This window comes from Athene cunicularia (assembly GCF_003259725.1).
Source record: "Athene cunicularia isolate RWA chromosome 15 unlocalized genomic scaffold, athCun1 chr15_part1, whole genome shotgun sequence".
In the NCBI taxonomy this organism is placed as follows: Eukaryota; Metazoa; Chordata; class Aves; order Strigiformes; family Strigidae; genus Athene; species Athene cunicularia.
In genome coordinates, this window is record NW_020799121.1 from 7,130,141 (window position 1) to 7,151,914 (window position 21,774).

Here is a 21,774-nt window from a genome sequence, read left to right on the forward strand (position 1 = left end):
GAATTAATTTTTCTAATAGTTAGGCTGACAGGTACAATTCTCATGGTAAAAAAGACTTCACAGTTGAAATAAACTCCTTGTCTGTGTTGCATGCTGCAGCAGTTAAATAGCAATCAAATGAAAAATAGCAAAGGTATACATGATCATCGGACTATTCTTCCAAGCTGTCCTTCTGCTTGTTGCACAGTTATGAAAATATGAAATTACACACACAAAAAACCTGATATAAATTAACTGCAAAAAGGATACATTTTGTTTCACCTCAGACTGATCCCTTCTTTTCCTACATGCACTATTGTACTGTAAAGGGTGCAAGAAACTATGCATATCAAAATGTTGGCAACTGCAACTTGGATTGAAATTCAGTGCAGTTTGTTTTGTGTTTGCCTTTGTCAGGCTATCTATTTAACAGGGTTCTGCAAAAGAAGCTTCACTATCAGATTTGTTTCTTTATTGCCACAAATTAGCCAGCATCTCCCCCTTCTGGATAGCAGGAAAATAAGCAGAAATTTGGAACAGATTAATGCTTTTTTACCCTGGCTGATACTCAAAAAAAAAAAAAAAAAAGTTTGCAGATTATTTTCTATCTTTGTTCTGAGCAGGACCATTTCTTTTCTAGATCACTGTTTAATGTAGTTCCCTTCATTAACATATTTTATTAAAGCCAGACCTAAATCCATTCAGATGTAATATCCAGCTCATCAGTGAGAAAATCTTAAAAACAAACCAACAGAATGTATTACTGTGTCAGCCAGATTTCTGCATTCTATAAAACAAAAAATGCTTCATGAGTTGAATTATTAGTGGTTTTGATTCTACTTGTCAGCATTGTTTAATATATGGTGTTCAAGCAGTAATTTGCGAGATATGTCAATTTAATTTGAACTGAACTGCATTAGAAATTTCAAAAATAGGCAGAGAACTCACTGTAAAATTCAACTCTTTAGCACCTCTGAGCTCATTCATTCTCAGTCAACACCATAATGTTATGACCAGGCTGCCACTGATTAATCCATTGGGATTCATCCAGTAGCAGAACAGCTTCGGTGATAAGTGATTTTCTATTAAATTCCTGTACATACTACATTATAAAGAAAAAAACCCCAAGCATGGCTGCTTACCCATTGTTATATACTCTGAGGATTTTCTTTTACTCATGAGTACAGTCTCAGTGTTCAAAATTAGGATTGGTAATGACTTGTCCAAGTATTTAAGGAGAAAGAAGGAGAAAGTATCATCACCAAAGTTCTAAGGTAGGCCCTGTCTGATTCCTAGCATCTATATGAACATTATGTGAGACAGCTTTGTTGGCAGTCACTCATGCCAACAGAGAAAGTCAAATGAAAACTGTTTAATTTTTAGATGGCCTTAGATGTCACTGGCTTCAATTATGTATGTGATTATTCCCTAGCTCACAGCAAAAGAAGAGTTACAGACTGTTTGAAAGAGAGAAATTTGGTATAGCAGGACTGCATTGGTTTTAGAACTGTGATGGTGCAAGAACAATTTCTTTGTCTGGCTGTAAGAAAAAGTTGTCTACCAGGAGAACAAGAAAGATTCCTGGAACTCAAACCATTAAAATTGTTTCAACTCTAAGTGCCCCTTTTCTTTACAAATATATTTTGTGATTTTTTTCCTTCTTTCCAGGGATGGTATTTAACCTCAGCAGCCTGTGACTGTTGCATCCAAGCCAGAACGCTTTGTAATGTGCAACTTGGTAATTTCTTCAGCACAGGTAGGGTGAATGCCAACTGTCTTCATTAGTTGAGGATACGTAGCACCACATCTACCAAAAAAAAAAGGACCCATAGAGTCAAACACTCTTCACCTGAAGCAGCTAGAATGTCCTAAAACATCAAAATAATTCTGCTCTTGTCCATTTTATCAGGTAGAGAAGTTGCATTTACTCTTCAAGACAATGCTGTCTATTATTTCTCAGGCACTTACATAACAACATTAAAATGCCCAGCTTCACAACATTGTTAGATAGGGAAGAATTGTCATAAGATTTGAGACAGAGAGAATTAAGCAATTTACCTCAAGTCACAACTGAATCGATGGCAAAACATATGACAAAACCATAGCCTTCAGGTTTTCTTGTACATAGAGGTGTGTTTCACTGACTCTGACTCCAGATGGAAAAACACATACGTACACACAGAGGAAGAAAATTTTAACTAGGACTGCTGAAAAGAATCTGCTGAAGGAGGTAATACCAGAATATTCTTCCATGATCTTAGAGAATCTCTGGTGCTTACAGGGAAATTATCCGTGTTAGAAGCAGGAGGAAAAAGTTTCTCATTTGATTAAACAAAACAAAACAAACACCACCCCCACCCCCCCCGAGCTAAAATCCCACTGGCTTAATTCCTTTACTTGTCCAATAATATTCTTAGACTTGATGACTTTCCTTTGAGCTGCTATTCCTGGCAGGTCATGCTGTAAAAATAGCTGAAATGGCCCTAAATTTAACAACTGTTTCAAGCCCTCTATGGAATAATGTTCCCTCCCTTTACAAAACACAGGGAAAAGAGACACAGATGTCTTCTAGTATCCCCATCTATATTCAGAAAAGCACTGACAAGCAAAAAATCATTGCTGAGCACAGATGTTACTGGAGTACTAAGTGGGGAGGGAAGATGGAAGATCATCCTTTGGAGAGGCTGAAGTAAGACCTAATATTTGACAAAAGAGAGCAGCAGCTCTTACAGCGGGTGTTCAACGCTGAAAGCTCTGGATTTGTGAAATACAATAAAAACCAATACAAGAATCTGACCTGCTGAAAACCTCTTACTGTGGCTGAAGTTTTAATTTCCCTCAGGCAAGGCAGAAAAGCACTCTAGTTTCATGTGCTTCCTTTTCACTGGTTATTTTGGATAAAACTTCAAAACAACGACATCCTAAAAAATGTAGTTCTAGAATCTATACCACTGGCAATTAATGGACTACAAACACATGTTGAAAACGTGTACTGAGGGTACACTGCAATCAGTGATTTCCAAGATATTCTTCACATGATACTTGCGGTCCTGCCTTCTTAATCCTTTCTGCTTTTCATTTATGCTAGTCACTCACAACCATAAGACTAAACTGCAATAAAATGGTGATGATATTTAGGAAAATGAACTAACACCAAAATTGGGGGTGATTTCTTGTGTCCCAGCCTACTTTCTTCAAAGAGGAGTTAAAAACTATAATTTAGTAATGTAAATACACGAATCGACATTTCTGAGGATGTGAATCAGCAATAAGAAGGGAAATGAAACAACAAATAAGAAATAATTGTAGCACACAAGAGGAATAGGAGGAATTCTCCATTTAACCAGAGAAGACCCAGAATCATTCCTTATTTGTTCAATAGAAGGACTTCTATATTGAACAAAAATCTTAAAAAAGATCATATCACAAAGGTTCACCTACTTGGATAAGATTGTTATGGTAATTATCAGATAGCTGGAGACAAAAGTACCTCTCCCTCTCCCATCATCCTACAGAAGTTTCTTTCTTACCCTTATCATATTACGGTTAACTTATACCCCAGAAATACAAAAATTCATGCAAATCCTTGCTGAGCTTTTGAGGATCAATGCTGTGCACATTTAAAGTTGAGATTAGGAAAGGAAATGCTTAGCAGGTGTAAAGAAAAAGCACAAATATCCTTTTAAAGAAGTGACTTGCAAAACTATATGGTGATTTCCTATCCTGTGCATAGAATGCAAAAGAAGCTACAGTGAGAAAACTAACAGTAGTAAGTTAATGCACAGTTTTATTTTCTGCTTTAACTATACCAAGCCAACAATATATTTTCCTCAGTTGTTCCTTAACTATATCCAGTATTCCAGTAACTAAATCCAGTACATCTTAATGAAGAACTGCGGTATTTTTAGTGAAAATATGTGCAATACTACATAAAAGTAACAAAAAGCATAGATTCTTTATAGTGTTGCCAAAACTAGGCAGCTATCTTTTATAATCTTACAATAACTTAAAAAGCAGGCTTTAGAAACTAGAGACATTCTTTTGTACTTACTTGATTCCAAGAGCAAATCCTTGAATAACTTCGCCCGCATTTGGTCCAATGAAATGAAGGCCAAGTATTCGTTGCTCTCTCTCTCGTAAGCACACCACCTGAAAACAATACATTACATAGAGATCTTTTCTTAGAACATTTAAAGATAAGGCATAAAGTTGAATTAAATGAAACTGAAGTGCCCCAAGATCCTAGTTCAGCTGTTTATTCCCAGTGTGCCAAGAATTTACACACTTGCTTAAGTCTTACTGACTTCAATAGGTCTTATGCTTGTACTTAAGCACCTTCCTGAATTGAAGCTTTATTAGTGTATTTGTTTCAGACTTCAGGGAGCCACTAACAATGATAATTGGTGGTAAATTTAATACTTTGTTGTTTGTTATGTGTATGAAACCCTCACAATACCTTCCGTTGTCCAGTAACCAGACTAGTGTTATTCTGACACTGAATGGCCACCTTAGCCATTCTCCAAGGCTGTGCAGCTGTTCTCAGTGGTTAATCAGCTGTATTTCCAAAGATGACCGCTAGCAATTATAGGATATTTTGTGCCTTTGTGATTCAGTCAGTAAATACTTACAGCAGCATATTTGGTGAGATACATTTACCACATCAGCCACATAACCTAAAAAGGAGTCAAGCCTTGGAAGCAGCCGAAGATGAAGGTGAGTTAATAAGTATGTGGGAGGGCCTGAGTCACTGCACACTTAACTTTTATTAGAGAACTTAATGAAAAATTTTTAGTTCCTTTAAGGACACCATCTCTATAATTATGAAAAGAAAGTCAGTCCCTGTGTCCTCCCATCAAGCATTAAATCATCACTACTCTAAAGGCTTGGATTCTTTCATTAGGAATCCCAGAAACAGCAGCAATCCTGAGGTGGTACTTTAAATATTGAGGAGTTTTAAAGAAAAAACCCTCTTGCAAGAGAGTTTGAAACTCTCACGTTTGATGTTTGGTCATGTGTTTTGGGAGTTTACTAAGGGCTATCATAGAATCATAGAACAGTTTGGGCTGGAAGGGACCTTAAAGATCATCTAGTTCCAGCCCCCTGCCACAGGCAGGGACACCTTCCACTAGCCCAGGTTGCCCAAAGCCCTGTCCAACCTGGCCTGGAACCCTGCCAGGGAGGGGCAACCACAGCTTTTCTTGGCAACCTGTGCCAGGGCCTCACCACTCTCAGTGTGAAGAACTTCTTCCTTACATCTAATATAAATCTACCCTTTTTCAGTTTAAAGCCATTATCTTTTGTCCCCTCCCTACACCCCTGACAGAGTCCCTCCCCAGCTTTCCTGTAGCCCCTTTAAGTACTGGGAGGCCGCTCTAAGGTCTTCCCAGAGCCTTCTCTTCTCCAGCTGAACACCCCCAACTCTCTCAGCCTGTCCTCATAAGGGAGCAGCTGCTCCAGCCCCTGATCATCTTCATGGCCTCCTCTGGACCTACTCGAGCAGGTCCATGTCCCTCTGATGTTGGGGACCCCAGAGCTGGACACAGGACTCCACATAGGGTCTCATGAGAGCAGAGTAGAGGAGGAGAATCACCTCCCTCAACCTGCTGGTCACACTGCTCTTGATGCAGCCCAGGACAGGGTTGGCTTTCTAGGCTGCAAGTGCACATTGTCAGGTCATGTTGAGCTTCTCATCAACTAACACCCCCAAGTCCTCCTCCCCAGGGCTGCTCTCAATCCATTCCCTGGCCAGCCTGTATTTGTGCTTGGGATTGCCCCAACCCACATGCAGGACCACATGATATTGACTATATTCAATATAATCCAACAACTATTATGTTATTACTACTTCACCCTCAAATATTTACTTTCATTGACATAATTCAAAAGGAATAGCTGAAAAAAAGTACCATCATCTTAGTTGCACTGATATTTGGGACAGTTAAGGCAAGCTACTAAGGCACTTACACAAATCAGATGTGACAAAAGATAGTTAAAAAAACTGGTTGCAACTATTGACAATGGATATTCCTTACATAACACAACAATAACAACATAATAATTTGTGATGGACCTACAGAAGTTACTACATTTATTTTAAAAAGATTGTTCCCTGATACTGAGAAAAGAAAGAAAAAGAAAAGCATGTTATATTATACCAACACTATACTTCACCTTATCTGTGATTCTTTATTATGGGCAAGTGCATCAAAAATCTTTTCAACACTGAAGAAACTGGATTGCTCTAGGAGAAGATACATTTCAAGTCCAACACTTTGGTCTAAACCAGGATGTTATTGTTTTCATGAGTAAGACTGAACAGTTACTCTAGTTTTGTAAGCCTAATGCTTAATTTTTTTGAAGGTAATCTACTTTCCTCAAAAGATGACAACTCAAATATTGCATATAACTAGTTAAGATCTTTGCTGGGGGAAGCAGAGATTAATCTCTATAAATTTTTGAATGCTTCTTAGGACCTTAAGAGCAGTTCAAAGATGGTATCAATCAGTAAAATGTCAGCTCTGAAAAATGCTAATATCTGTAAAGCAGTTTCAAGATGCAATGGCATATGTAATGAATATTAAACATTTGAAGTTACACTAGAGAAACAGGCTGTCACCAAGAAAATATCTCATCCATCTTGAGAGGTTTTTTTGCCAAACAGTTCTCCTTAAAGCTGGCTATATTGTATCTCTTGTTTTAAGTTAAAAGTAAGTTAAAAGCTCACAACACTCACTTTCATATAGCATTGAGTTGCATCTCTTTCAGCCACTGTAAACTCTAAAGGTTTATAATACGCATGGTATACCTGGTAGGGAAACCAATAACATTTCGTGTTAGAGAGTACTATTACATCAAAAACTGCTATTTAGTATTATAATGACTACATATTTATAATGATGTAGAAAAAACTGATTTATTTATAACTGGTTCATTATTTTAAAGAAAAGTATGGAAAGAACAGTAACAGATTAACACAAGCCTTTCTTAGAGAACCATTAGATTGAAAACAAAACTGAAAAAAAAAATCACAAATAATCATGTTACGCAAACCAGTGTCCCAAATTAAAAATGTTAGTTTTGTTCCTTTAAGCTTCTCCTAAAAGCTTAATACCTAGTTTACTAAAAATAATGAAATCAAAGCTTTCAATATCTATAATAATGTATACCACAAGACAACCCAAACTGTATTTTTGCATTCTGAATAGTAAATGCTTATTTTCTCATTAATGATTTTGCCTGGGGCTCCAAGCTAAATCCATCAGCTGAACTTGCTCTCCAATATATACATGACATCAGCATCTTATGACACACACACCCTAACTGTCTGCCTTAATCAGATGGGAACAATTGTTTTACAGTAATTCATATCATTCTACGTGGCACTAGCATCCAGAAAACCAGGTAAGAGCTCTGGGACAGATTTTTGAGGTATAAATTATATTTCAGAATCATAAAATAAAAAAACTAGTAAGTGACTGGACATAAGTATTGAGTTTTGTATTTCCGTAGCTTACTGAGTCATATGATAACAGTCTTTTTGATGAGTGAATAGAGATAACACAAGCTATCTTTTCAAGTGTGACTTGTTTGAATTTTGTCTTATTATACAGTGATTGTGCATTTCTTCATCACGAGTACCTTAATGTCATTCCTCATATTAGAGGGCTGGTTGTGCAGATATGCCATAACAGATTTCTTCCTCAATATGCAATGCCCAGACATATTATATCAAGACATTTTAGCCACAATGACACTTAGCAGCTTGTGTGAATATTTCTGGGGACATCCCAAAAATTTAGAGTACAGAACCTGATCAGCAATTGAAAAAATTAAAAGGAACTATATAACCATTATTTAATAATGCTGCACAATATAACTTACTAAAAAGGCAGCTAGCTTAAAGCTGTCACACCCTATCAATACTTTTAAGCCCACTAGATAACAGTTTCCATTGTGACCTGCTGCAATAGTTTTAAAGTCCTGAGCTTTTCTGAATACACCAACACCCTAACTGCAACCAGTCTTTTGGGGACCAAAAATTTTGCCTGATATAACAGAGAAACTTCTGTCTTTTCATAGCACAACTCTGACACCAACTACAAAATCAGAAGTATTTTCATACCTCAATATTATCTGATCCATAACAGCGCACAGCTGTTTCTTCCGACAGTCCAACACAACCATATTCCAAGGGAGTGAAAACTGTAGTAGGTACCTGCTTGCAAGGAAACAGAAAATGTTACTGTTGAAGCATATAAAGCAGCTGCATGGCAGATTCAGGGGAGACTTTTGCATGACCAAGAAGTGTAGCTCTGTCACACAAATTTAGAATCATAGAATACCAGGTTGGAAGGGACCTCAGGGATTATCTGGTCCAACCTTTGTTGGAAAAAGCATAGTCTAGACAAGATGGACCAGCACCCTGTCAGATGAATCTTAAAATTGTCTAATGTTGGAAAATCCACCACTTTTCTGGGGAGATTATTCCAATGGCTCATTGCTTGCATTGTGAAGAATTTTCCTCTTGCATCCAATCAGAATCAACCCAAGAGCAACTTGTAGCTATTACCTGGCTGCTGTCAAAGCTAGATTCCAGAAGACAAAATGCAATTCCTTTAAAAATTCTTAAGGAAAAAAAACCCATAAGATTTCTTTTTTATTATTGAAAAAAGAAATAAAACTCACATTGTCATAGTCCATCAATTCTGAAGACTGTCCAAAAAGACGCTGAGCCAGCAGTTTTCCTGCAGCTATTGCTGTGGGTGTTAATTCAGGACGGCCCTAAGAAGAAAGCAGAATGATTTGTTTTAACTAAGAGAGAAATAGCATCCAAGGATTTCTCCTGGGACAATGGTCAGAGGAAGGCCAAATCTTTGGAATTCCAGCCTAGTAGCCAGGGCTCCAAATAGAGAAGGCAGTAATAATTTTTGTCCAAACATGCTTTTAATTCTCTAAGTTTAATATCTGTCTTAACAGGGGGGAACAAATGCCATGAATGTGTCAAAACCTTCTATCTTACCATGTCACCTCTTCAAAAGCAGAGGATAGTCACATGCTAACCATTCACTTTCCCCCTTTTTTTCATAGTAAGTCATCAAGAAAGTTTTCAGATGGTCTTTTTAAAGCAGGAAAAGTCTGATATAAAGCAACAGTGTTTTTATAATATCAGACCTTTTAAAAAAAAGTTGTCTGTCACATTTTTACAGAACACAGGCACAAAACTTTCTTACTTGTAAGCACTCTTACTGACTTTCTATGATGGTCCTGGACTGGAGAAGCGGAACACCATTTTGCTAGCACTGCAACCTGTATGTTGAGTTGGTCCTAGTCTCAGGCTCTGGTATTAGAAAGGGGCTTCAAAAGGACTGCTGTTAGCAAATGCTAACTTCCTGCAAGTGAGAAGTGGAATGATAGCAGGATATGACCAGGACATGCTCCAGTTCAAGACATGAATCCCGTCTACTTTTTATATCCAAACAGCACTATGCAGTGTGTCAGAACCCTAATTTTGAGTGTTGGCAGTACAATACCACTGGAGCATCAGAACTCCAGTGTTAGTTTTAAGGAAGCCAGAATTTTTTGCCGATTGAAGTAAGGAATTTTCAAAGGCATTTTTTGAAGTCCAAGGAAGAACAGTCCATGTAAGTTAATAAGATCTAACAAACTTCATAAATGTAGTAAAAAACATTATTTAAGAGTTTATACAAGTCATATTATCGAGGTACTTGTCTGAGATGAGAAAAGAGGTCACAAATCTAGAAGGAATGATGTGGGGACATAAAAAAGCCATAACTGAAAAACACCTCTGTAGGACAACATGGAATACTTTATAAAACATGTGAAGCTTTGATTCATACAGGTCCTATCTAGATACAACAATTGTCACACTCCTGCAAAGCCCCACTTCCAATAAATTATCCCATAAGCCCTCAAAACCAGTCTTCAGTAGAAAATAAAATGAGGATTCCCCACCATACACATTCAAGCTTTTCAAATTGTTTTTTCATTATCCTAAAGTTTTTTAGCATTTACTGGAATTCATTCCTCTTTTCTGTATGTTTCTAGATAGATTCTGTACATGGTATTAGCTACTATTTACTTCAATAGCACATACTGTATCAATTATTTGTATATTAATATGCATTTATGCTTTTATCTGTACTAATGACCACTTGAGTTAAAACTTCCATTACAAAAAACCAAACTGCAACAACTTTATGTCTAACCTGATAACAGAAACTACAATTCTAATTGTTAATGAAGACTAACGTGTTTTTCTCCACAGCTCATGACAAATTACAAAACTGCAAGTCTATCCCTTTTTTCCCCCTAAGATCCATCAAGTCATGCTTTTTGAAATCCAGCATTTTGACTTTCAAGTCTGTAAATGCCATTTACCAGATGAAATTTGCCATTTGTTTTTTCTTATACACATTTGCCTGAAACATGGCTGCCAATCATTTCTGTAGCAGGAAATACAGATGTTGTTTTGGCATTCCAGAACTGAATAGAAGATTGGAACGAGAGATAAAATTGTGAAAGCACTGCCATGCATTCCATAAAACCCAACTAATTACTAAAACATCCATGCAGATAAAGCCAAATTTCTCATAAACAATGACTTAAAGACCTTCCTTGATAAATATTTGAAATGAACATTCACTTTGCAGTCATGTGTAGAAGTACTCTGCTGATCATTATGGATATGAATTGTTCATAAGAATCCTCCAATGCATTATACATTTAAGAGAGATGGCTCCTAAGAGAGTTTAAAAAGCTTTGAAGTAATATGTATTTGTTCTAACACAACTCTTTCTGGTCTTATTTCTATTCAAAGCAACATACTGTACATTCCACCTTCTCTACACATCTTTGTTATAACACCCTTTGAAATATGACAGATGTATAGTGGCATGACCATATGATAAACCTCCTTCTGAGAGAACTTCTTTATAGTGTGTGCCATGCTTTTCAACAAGAATACTACTGGACCAAGAATTTTTAACGCAGAGTTTATATCAGCACTGAAAAAAAATCAAACTAAAATGCCAGCCTGATCTTCCTCATCCTGATTACAAAAGATGAAAATGCCTAAATGCAATTTCACCTGTCAGCTGAAAATAATATTTTGCCACAGCTTGAAAAACTTTGAGTGTAGACAAACTCACTGACCTCTGGACGTTTTTTTTCCCCCCTTTTCTCCAAATGAACAGCTTGAATAACATTAGGATGCCATTTGCCATACAAGGGTGCAACAAGACACCCATGCACACATAGTTTCCCATTTGTGCCAGCTGTGTATGACTCCAAAATGAAAACAGTCAGTATGAGCGTATCAGGAAACTTGCCTTTCCCCTCTCTCAGTCCCCTTCCAGCCAGGGCACTGAATTAAAACAAACAAAAAAAGTAGTTATTGCTATTTGGTAGCAATTTAGTGTCTATTCTGTGTGGTGTAGTAAAGGAAAGAGAAGTAGGGCTTGAGAACTACTTGCAAAGGTATGAGCAATAGCAATTTACGGTAGCAAAGACTCTGACAGGGAGAGAGCAGAGCAAAGAGAAATTCTGAGCAGGAACACTGGAGAAAAAAGACCTTATTCTTATAAGCAATATTAGGGGTCACTGATGCTCATTCACAAGAAACAAGTCACCCCTTCCTGTGCTCTTTTGGTAGGCCTCACCCAGAAAGTATCACACACCAATTTCTACAGCTTTGTGGTTCTCAGCAGAAGGCACTTGATTCTTCCGTATGTATTCTTTGAGATGTGCACCAAAGAACTTTCTTTTACTGCTGATTCCCATGCCAATGAATTTTATTATCTAAATTAATTCTGCTTTAAAAAAAAAGGACAAAATTAATTTAGTATTCAAATAAAATAAACTTAATTGCTTAGCAAGTGGAATTACATGGCTCACATTATACTGGAGTCAGATAAGATAATGGCAATAATTCCTTCTATCTTTAAACTCTAGAAATGCATGAGTACAATACTGTGATTTCTTTAATTCCCGGTATTAAGACCATATGCAGATAAAAGCTTAAGAGAATATCTCTACAGAGCACTGATTTAACTCTGGGTTTTCCCCAGCTGTACACTGGACACAGTATAAAACTGTGTTGCTGGTTTTAATGCCTACATTTAAAAGTGCCTACTGAAAAACTCAAGTTCAAAAATCTGCACTAATGAGGACAAAAGCAGGAAAAGGAAATCCAAGTTTTCACAACAAAATGAAAATGATGAATAAATGAAGACCTGATTTTTTAGATCCAGAATAGGAAAGAGGAGAGCATCCTGCCTCCTCCTGCCTTATATTTCTTACTTAACTAAATCCTCAAAGGGCAGAAGACAAAAAGCACCCAAAAGGAAATTACTTGCCCAAAATAACACTGCAGATTGGCAGCAAAATGAGCAATAGAATCTAAGACCTTGCCAGCACTGCCTCTAACAAATGCTTCTTGGATGAAATTAAAAAGAAAAGTTTGAAAGCCAGGAGGTCAAATCAAGGCATAATCATGGACAAGCAGGTGTAGGAGGTCATTGTGAGCAGACAGAGGACTTCATGAAATATATCAGAGCAAGAAGTGACAAGTAGAGTCTTGTACATACAGGAACCTGTATGTTAAGTGAGAAGAAAGGAGAGGAACTATACATAATCCCCAAACTCTGAGTGACTGGACAGGACAGAGAAGCTGTGGAGAGTAATAAAAATTAAAAAAAAAAATAGCTGAACAAGAAAGAGTTCTATCACAGTTTAAAAGGAAATGGCAAGTCATTCACATGAAGATGGAGACAGACAGGAAGAAACACATGTCTACAGAGAGGTCAGGAATGGTCATTAGATTTATGAGATTTAAGTGTCTCTGCCAGTTCCAGAGTCCAGTCAGAAACTTGCAAGGCTACTCCCAAGACATTCTGTAACCTGCTACATCTCTTCAAAAACTGTGAGCACCTGTATTGAGAGACCTTTAAAAGATGGCAGAATGAGAAATCTTTTAAAGGTCTCTCAAATTATACTATATATGGTGTTTGGATGTTGCTACAGATTTACCAGACTTTTAAAAAAAGATGCCTTCACTATATCAAAAAAATCTTGATAGAAAGGCACATGCTCATTTCCATTAAGTTCAACAACAGGTGAGAGAATTCTGTATCTTGCAATGCTCAGCCTCTATAGTCTACATGTTGCACAAATTTTTCAGGAACAGCAGGCAGCTGATGAAAACATGTTCCTCTAACTGTACAGTTCAGAATCCAGACAAACATTTTTTTTAAATAAAGACAACGTATGTGAAGATGCTCAGTTCTCAGCAGATACTCTGAGTTCTTCAGTAAACTGAAAATTGAGAGACTGGAAGTATTTTTGTGCACTTTGATCAGGATAACACATGCTTGTCATAGATAACTAGATTATCAATAGCACTAGATTAAGGCCACAGAACTGGTTTTGCATCTATAATAACTAAATTATTTTACTTAAATTACAACATCCCGTCCTTTAAAAAAAAAACCCAAAACACAACAAAAAAAAAAAACCTACACCTCATGCTTATCTGGTGTAACCATCCACAAATCATGAACACAAGTCAAATTCATTTAGTATTTGCAGCAATTACTTTTTCTTATTCTAGAGGAAAAAACTTTTGTCAGAAGCATTTTGTGTTGGGAAGCAGAAATGCTGTCCTGTGACTAGTCTCAATTAAACCCCAAAATGCTAAAAATGGAATTATAGAACTTGTCACAGTCATTCATAGTAAGTGTATTTAACTCCTGAAGGCAAGAACTGCTTTCACTCAGCATTCAGAGGCAGCATGAAGTCATATGTCTGAAGTGATAAAAACATTATTAGAAAGATAACTGAAGTGATAAAGACATTATTATTAGCCTCTGACCAATGATGCATTCCCTGATAAACATCAGTAATAATCTCTAATGTTGAGACACTTCACAAGATCCATGTAGAGGAAATCACTGACCCAGGTGGCTGTCATAAACACTACAGCTCCGCAAAATGAAAAAGAGCAAAACACCAAGATATATGCTAGAGCATGACGACATCTGGGGACTAGTTATTAGTCAGGAACAAAGTTGGCTTCCTGTTATTGTAAAATAGTTTATGTAGACTCAGTACCTCTGTTATGTCTCCAATTGCATAAATGTGAGGAACAGAAGTAGCTTCACTGGCATCAACAATGATCTTTCCAGTTTCAGAATTAGTTTTCACTCCAACTGTCTCCAAATTGAGAGTTTCAGTGTCAGGGGCTCGGCCTTAAGGAGAAAAAAAAAAAATTAAATTAAAACTATTGGAAAACTTTAATGGTGTTAATCTAAAAAGCTGGAATCCTCCACTGTAGGTTTCTAAGAACTTTGTGTTATTTGATAGTCCAAATAGAAACCTGACAAAACTCATCTCTTACTGAAAAAGTTGTAAGGATAGAAAGTATGGATATGAACTTCTTTGTGAAAGAAGCTGTGTTACTATTGCATTTTCTCAGACTATTTCAGAAAAGTTATTCTTTAAAAACGTGCAGGACAACATCCACTGCAAAAAGTGCAAAACCTGCATGATTTAATATATATTGCATATTCTAAAGTCAATTTCCTAATGTATCATGAATATGCATATAATAACTAAGCAACTTTGACTCATTTATTTAGCTTATTAGCTTATTAGTTATTTAGCTCAAACTCTGTATCTGAGTTATTTCTGTAGAGTTTAGAAACACTATTTTAAATGGATTTAAAAATAAATGAGGCAAATTTTATCAAGCCTAGATTTTATTAGTTTCCTCTTCCAATGATTTTAAATTATCTCATCTTTAAACAAATATTTTTGTAGTGTTTTCTGCATAGAGTTACCACTTAGACCACCGAAGTCTTGATGACGTTACACTGAGCTTTGCATAGAGCATCTAACAAAGCAATTCCTGACTCAGAAATTGCAATCTTAAATCCGAACTGATTTTTCAAATGTATTTGAAGGCTAGTAAGCATAGCAGAATTATCAGATACTCCTGAAATTGGTAGGGATACACAGGATCACCTGGAAAAGATTACCTGAATATATCCAAATGAAGTAAATTTTATGCCACTGCATCCATTTCTGGAGGCTATAAATGAATATTAATTTATCTACATCTGCATATATAGGCCTCCTTTACATGTGAGTCATGATTTTGTGTTTGATGTTAATACAGAGGTACAGCAAAGCAAACCAAAAAGGGAAATGTGTTTTCATTATAAAAACAAGCTCTTTGATGTTAATGTAGGAAATTATTAAACAAAAGGAAAACCTGGCTTGTCAATACAGACCTAATTATATGTAAACATATGATTCACTGCTTTATACATCTGCCATATAGCCAGGCCCCCCAAACAATGTCACATCTGAATGCCTCTGTAAAGACTTCTGTGTATTAATTTCATCTGGTGAAACCAACACTTCCTCTGGGAGTACTGACTGAAGCTGTCGGCACTTGGCTATCTGTCTGTCTTCCCTTCTGTTGTCCCCATGGGATGTTGATCTGCTGTTCCTTCTCTGCCCCCTGCTCCCCAGTTCTGATGCTATCAGGCAACAAAAATAATAAACCTCCAGGACCTTATCTTGGCTCGGATGTGAAACAACTTCCTACCGTTGTATTTCTTTGTGTATTGAGAGTAAAGCCTGGATATTCTGCAAATGGACAACTAATGGGGTTTTCTAGTTTCCCCTTTTTCCTGCCAGGCAGAGCCAAGAGAAAGCTTAGCACGCAATGGCAGGCACTGAGAGAGGAAAAAAAGAAAAACTGTCAATAGAGTCATTTAAAGACCTGTGACAACAACAGCTGAGTTTATCAAATCTGCAGGATAACACTTAACCTTTCGATTCCAGTCTATTTTAACATGTGTACAGCTTGGTATTAATAGCTAAGAGTTATAAAAAAATGTGTCACTACTCCTAGTGAAATTTCTCTCTCAACTTTGCTGCCTAAATATTATTTCTGAAAGCAAAAACAAAACTTTAAAAAACTGAACTGAAGCTTTATTGGCCTTTAGCCCCATGCTGGCTCACCTCCATAAGCCAGTATTACACTTACTGATCTTGCTTCTCTTCAAATTCAGTGGCTTAGGTTCATGATTATCTAATGTGTGTTGGTAAGTTTTAATGTCAAATTCAGGAAATTCTGGTATTTCCCAACATTCATTTATGTGTATTATAGAATCAGCTCTCACCTTTTCTCAGTAGTATTGGATCAGAAGGACATTTGTTTCATACCCACAACTCTAAGTTTTTTACATTTATAGTTTCAAGAAAGCATGAGTTTACAGCTTATTTCTAAAATCCAGAGGGCAATACAAAACTGTATGAAATCCTATGAGGCACACAACACAGTGATGGCCTCCCTCCCCCTAAAGCTAAAGCCAGCATGTGTGCTTTTAGTTTGAGGATGTCCACTGCCCTGAAACTGCCACAGAACAAGGAGTATATGATTGTATAAGATAGAAGACTAGATTTAGATTCTATTCAAAACAGCAAGATATTATGCCAGACATCTAAAAGAAAGATGGCAATTCAAATCTGATCCTTAAAAAGGTTACGTGCACTTTTAATACTACATCATAATCTCATCATTATTAGACCCATATAATAACCACATGGCTGTGAAAACTACACAGATCCCTGCTTTCAGGGCCTGCCCCCATTCACTTTTAACTCTAAAAGAAAACCCAATTTTTTGTAAAACCTAACAACATGGCTTCATAAGGGGATTGCCAGCCAGCTTAGCTACCGAGAGTGACAAGAGACTGGTTAAAGCACCCATCTTGAATATGTACTAGGCTGGTTATATTGTGATGTGGTATTTCTGTCCCATCATCTGCTGAGGGGCTCTGGTAACCACAGATTAAGGTGACGGCAATATCAGGCTGCTGTGACCTTCAGGTGTAGGACCTCCAACAGTGGACACTGAAGCAGCTAAACTGAGAAGAAAGCACAGGAATAGGCAGAGTCAAGTAAGTGGCAGCAGTAAATGAGTGATAGCATACTCTTGCATACAGTAAGATTTCCCAGGGTGATAAAGGTGCAGCTGAAAGCAGAATTTTATAATGCGTCTTCTGTAGCTTCTTAATCACAGAAGCTTGAATGTCTGTTTGCTGCCCAGCATTTGAAAAATCCAAACTAGAGCCAACCAAGCATTTTATTATCAGGCATGATATTACTGATGGCCACTGTGAAGACATTGCAGGTGACAGGATGGTTCTTCTAGCATAAAACTTAAGCCCAATAGTCTTCTCCATTTCTTCCCAATACATGGGCATTTTAATACATCACTTCAGAACTTTACCCAATTCAACCTCAGTTTGACCTTCATCAAAATCTCACCTATGTTTCCAGTCTTGGTACTCTATCTCATCTTGTTCTGGGTGCCTGACACACTCCCCAAATTAGTTTCAAGACCACTACACTTTCCTCCTTCAAATCCCTCCTCAAAACCCACAAAGGTGTTCACTAACACATAGCCAGCTGTTAATGACTAATAAAGACCAACTCAGTGTAACTTTCAGATTACAAGAAAATATAGACTATCATAAGATTAACTAAGGTGAAAAAACGTTCAGAACCTTTGCCACATTGAGAGCAGCATGCACCAAGGATGTTTCTGAACATTTCATTCATTACTGAAACTTTCAGCATGCCTGCCACAATTTGAAAAAACCCCAAGTCTTAGTCAGTGCGAGGGCAGTAACTGGTTCCTTGCCAAGTCTGCTGAACTGTACTATCTCTTGTAGCATTGGCTAGTAATATGTATTACACAAAGGAGCCATCTTAGCAGAAAGCTTGTGGGAGCCATGGTGCAATCAGTAAACACCTGGCCATCACTATCCACTGTACATCTAAAGTTCCTTGCAACTGGAGACATGTCGTTTTGGTCCTACCCAAACAACAACAAAAAGCAGCAACTCCAAGTGATATGCAACCAAATGAAAACCTTACAGCAGGAGACAGACTTCTAACAATTCTATACATTTTGTTCTCAAGGTTCTGTACAAGGTAAAGCGGGCTGGAAACATTTTCTGAGAGGAAAGCTACAGTTACCCACACTAAGCTTGCTTTAACCAAAGGTTTTGCACACCCTTAAAGGATGGCTCTGCAATCTCAAAAACCAGTACCCAACCAGCATTCCCAAATGAGGTCATTGGCTTCAATCTCCTATACACTTACGGGTGAACAGAACCTGTATTCTGTAGAAAATGTCATAGTAGTTATACTGGTTTCATGAAATTTGGAACATTTTCCACAATTTAAAAATTTATTTGTACCACCATTCAGGTAAAGGCTAGCCATCACCTATCAACTCAAATAGCACCTTAATGATGAAATAGTTCTGAACCCAAAACATTCTCTCACCCGCAGATTAAAGCATCTAACTTTTCCTCAACATGAGGAAGTGATTTTTGTGTTACAAGCTGGTAAAATAAGTAGCATAAAGAGTTACACTCAAAGTTTATGGGTGGGTTAAACAAAAGAAGGAAAAAGTACCATCTAAGTCCTTTTCAATGCAAACAAATTACTAGCACATTAAAACCAGTCCTGTTGAATAAAGTATGACAATGCCATTAAAACTAGATATTGGGGAAAAACCTAAAAGCACTGGCTGATGTAATGGGAATGACAATTTTCATTAGGACTGCAGAAACCACACCTTACCAAGACAGTAATGAATTAAAATTAATGAGAAAGAGACATGGGAAGTTCAGAACAAAGACCCAGAGCCTCAGCAAACCACATTACTTCAGCACTAACAGTTGTCTAAAATCAACCAAGGTGCATTATTTTTCACTGAATAGTTCAAAGGTTAAAAACTCGATGCCAAGATTTTGTTGGCAAAATCTACTCTATAAAGCCTGATCTCCCACAACTTTGCCCCGCAGCTCAGCAGTTGCATCTGTTCAGAAAGGTGTCAATCCCTACTCTTTTCTTTGGATGAAGACCCTGTGCAATCTGTACATCCATAGACTTACCATTGCTTTGTAGCTCAGGTATATTAGGCACCTAACATATACATTTTTTGGAGTCCTTAAGGGCAGGGGGAATACTAGATAATATTTAAAGTTTATTGGTTCCATATTGACCAAAAAAAAAATCAAAAAAGCTTATAATTTCAGAATTCTCACAAAAGCAGAAGGCAGAGCACTAGTAAAAGACAGAAAGACATTAGAAAACTAGACAGGAAGACGTTAGAAAACTAGACAGGTAGAATCAAATAAAGGTCCATAAAGCCATTTCACTGATCTGGAATATAACAGTAGTTACTCAGCAAGGCAACACAGGCCCATAACAGTTACCTACAAATCTTTTGGACTGAAACCTTTAAATTACATTAAAAAGTATCAAACAGATATCTTTTTTGCCTCAAACATTTTGACTGGTTCAAAAAACTTGCTAGAAAAGCAAAAAGAGCATTGTGTCTGCTTTTATTGGTTTATCCATACAAGCAGAAAATTACACATTCCAAAAGATAAACAAAACTCTTCATAGAAACACAATGTAATTTTTTTCAAAGGGCCTACACTAAGATATAATAGCCTACCAAGCTCAAACTATGTCCCACTGTCAGTAAATATTTTAAACATTATTCATAAAATCCTACTAAAATTTCACAATATGCTTATAAAAACTAAGGAAATATCTGCTATAATTCAGGCTACAATTAGTTAACAATAGCAACTGCTTTTAACTAAGTCTACAAGCTGACTTTCTTCAATCAGTATTGTAACTGGCACATCTGCGGACAGGAAATCCTCAACACTACTAAGTTTCCCAGCCTATTATCTGAGACACCTGGTGTGGGTGTGTTGATACAGAGCAAAACAATGAATCATATCGACTGCACATCAATTAACCAGCTTTAACTGTTAATGTGTTTAATCGTTAAGGGTGGAGGGCCAATTTGAAAAAAAAAAAAAAAAAAAAAAAAAAAAGGCAACACAAAACTCCCAAGCCCTCAAACTGTTCATTTTGTAGTTTCTAAATATGGACTGTAACTCAAATCTATGACAAAAATTATAATACATGTAGTTCCACTGTATTTAAATATCAAGTGGAGCCACAATTCAACTGAGTTACTACAGTATATTGTGCAAACTTTTCCCATTATAATTAATGCTAAACTGAGATTTTTTCTTGTTATTTCAATTAAATAGATCTTTTTTCCATGTTTGACAAAAGTAAACAAAATGACTTGACATTTCACAGGTGTGACTCCACCTCAGTGTACTTTTACAAGAAAGCTTGAGAAAAACCAAATACGGCATTTAGAAACCCACTTTTTGAAGCATTTTCATCTCACCATGAATATTAATCTACAGTTTTCAGGATTGTCACATCTCCAGATAGCATGACCTTTTGTACTCTTGGCAATCATTAGTGTCTTTGGTTCTGGTGAGCATAATCCATTATATTACAGGCTGTTTCCAGAATTTATAGAAGGCCATTGCTCTTGTTCTAAGAGAACAGTTATCACAGTAAGAGAAAGAAAATATTACAACACACAACTTGCTCTTTGTTTGGGGTATCAGGAAGATACAAAAAGATGAATCAACCAGGGGAAAGGAACAAGGAGTCAACAGATTTAGTCCATTTGGCAAAATACAAAATGCTGTAAATGATTTGTTCCCGTTTCCAGTAATGAATCTATTCTGTGACCACAAGAATTTAACTTTATCTGTTATCAAGAAATGAAAGAGTAACATTTCCTCACTACTTAAAAACAGTCATGTCAGGTAAAAAGAACAGCATAAATGAAGTCGTTAAAGGAATTACTAAAGCTGCTAGTAAAATGGATTTTTCTTCAGCATCAAAACAGACTTGTGCAGCAAGATTAAGCCTATTGACTTTGTTCACCAGGTATCATCCACTTGCCAAATATCACTACTACCTTTAGCCATCCATTATTTATCTAGAATTACAGAATTCACAAAGCTTTAAAAGAACATAAATCAAGAGGTCTCCTACTCTGGTGGGCTTGCAGTCCATCTGAACCAATACAGGAACTGAAGGACCACTCATAACAGCAACAAACAAGCAGCTTAGGGAGGCAACGCAGAGAGAGTATTTTTGTTTCTGTGGGCTGGAACCTTGTATCATACATCATTTAGCATGTTAATCCTTACAAGAAGTAGCATTTAACCCAAATTAGGCAAAAAACAGATTTAATACTGATTTCTGGTGATTATGCCCATAGCCGTTTGTCACAAAATTCTTTCAAACTGATTGACATCATAGGTCACTTCTAAGGGGTCTGAGATACATGAAAGTTCCCAATCAGATTTCAAAAAGCTCTAAAATTCCAAGGTTCCCTGCAACGAGCTCAGATTTTTAGGAACAATTACTTCTCTTTCTCCAAATTGCATGATGGCTGCAGTAACAAACTTAAGCAGCACAGTTTAGAAAAATTCCTAGCAGAAATGGTAGCCTCTTTAGCAGGATAAATAGGAACTTGTAGTGAATAGCTTCATAAATATGTCGAGAGTATGGACTTAGAGAATAATGGAATTCATGCTCTCACCCTCTAGTAAATGTGAGGAAGACTCCATGGTCCCATTTATTGCAGCTTATGCAAAAGTAGTTACTATGATTTCTTTCATTCACTGTAACTTTCATGTGTTTTTAGACTGTAAGCAAACAAGTCAGGCATGCAAGAACTAAAAAACTATCAATGTTTAGGTCACTAAATATTTAATATAAAAAAAGGGAGGGGGGGTTGTTTGGCCCCATATAACATGATGAGGGGACTTCAGAATGGAAAACATTGCAAAT

General features: G+C 36.8%; 1 protein-coding gene across 4 annotated transcripts in view; it reads right to left on the reverse strand.

Moving 5' to 3' along the window:
* Nucleotides 1–453: 453 nt before the first annotated feature.
* Nucleotides 454–21,774, reverse strand: part of TXNRD2 (thioredoxin reductase 2) — a 34,922-nt gene continuing 13,601 nt past the window's right edge. For 3 of the 4 annotated variants that reach the window (XM_026859526.1, XM_026859523.1, XM_026859525.1), the window contains 6 exons: nt 14,107–14,243; nt 8,665–8,760; nt 8,102–8,194; nt 6,713–6,784; nt 4,031–4,128; nt 454–1,786 (listed from right to left, as the gene is read on the reverse strand). In XM_026859526.1, coding sequence (XP_026715327.1) covers nt 1,663–1,786; nt 4,031–4,128; nt 6,713–6,784; nt 8,102–8,194; nt 8,665–8,760; nt 14,107–14,243 — 620 coding nt within the window. In that variant the 3' untranslated portion in view covers nt 454–1,662. The remainder of the gene's footprint in view (nt 1,787–4,030; nt 4,129–6,712; nt 6,785–8,101; nt 8,195–8,664; nt 8,761–14,106; nt 14,244–21,774) is intronic. The other variant, XM_026859524.1, reaches the window with a different exon arrangement.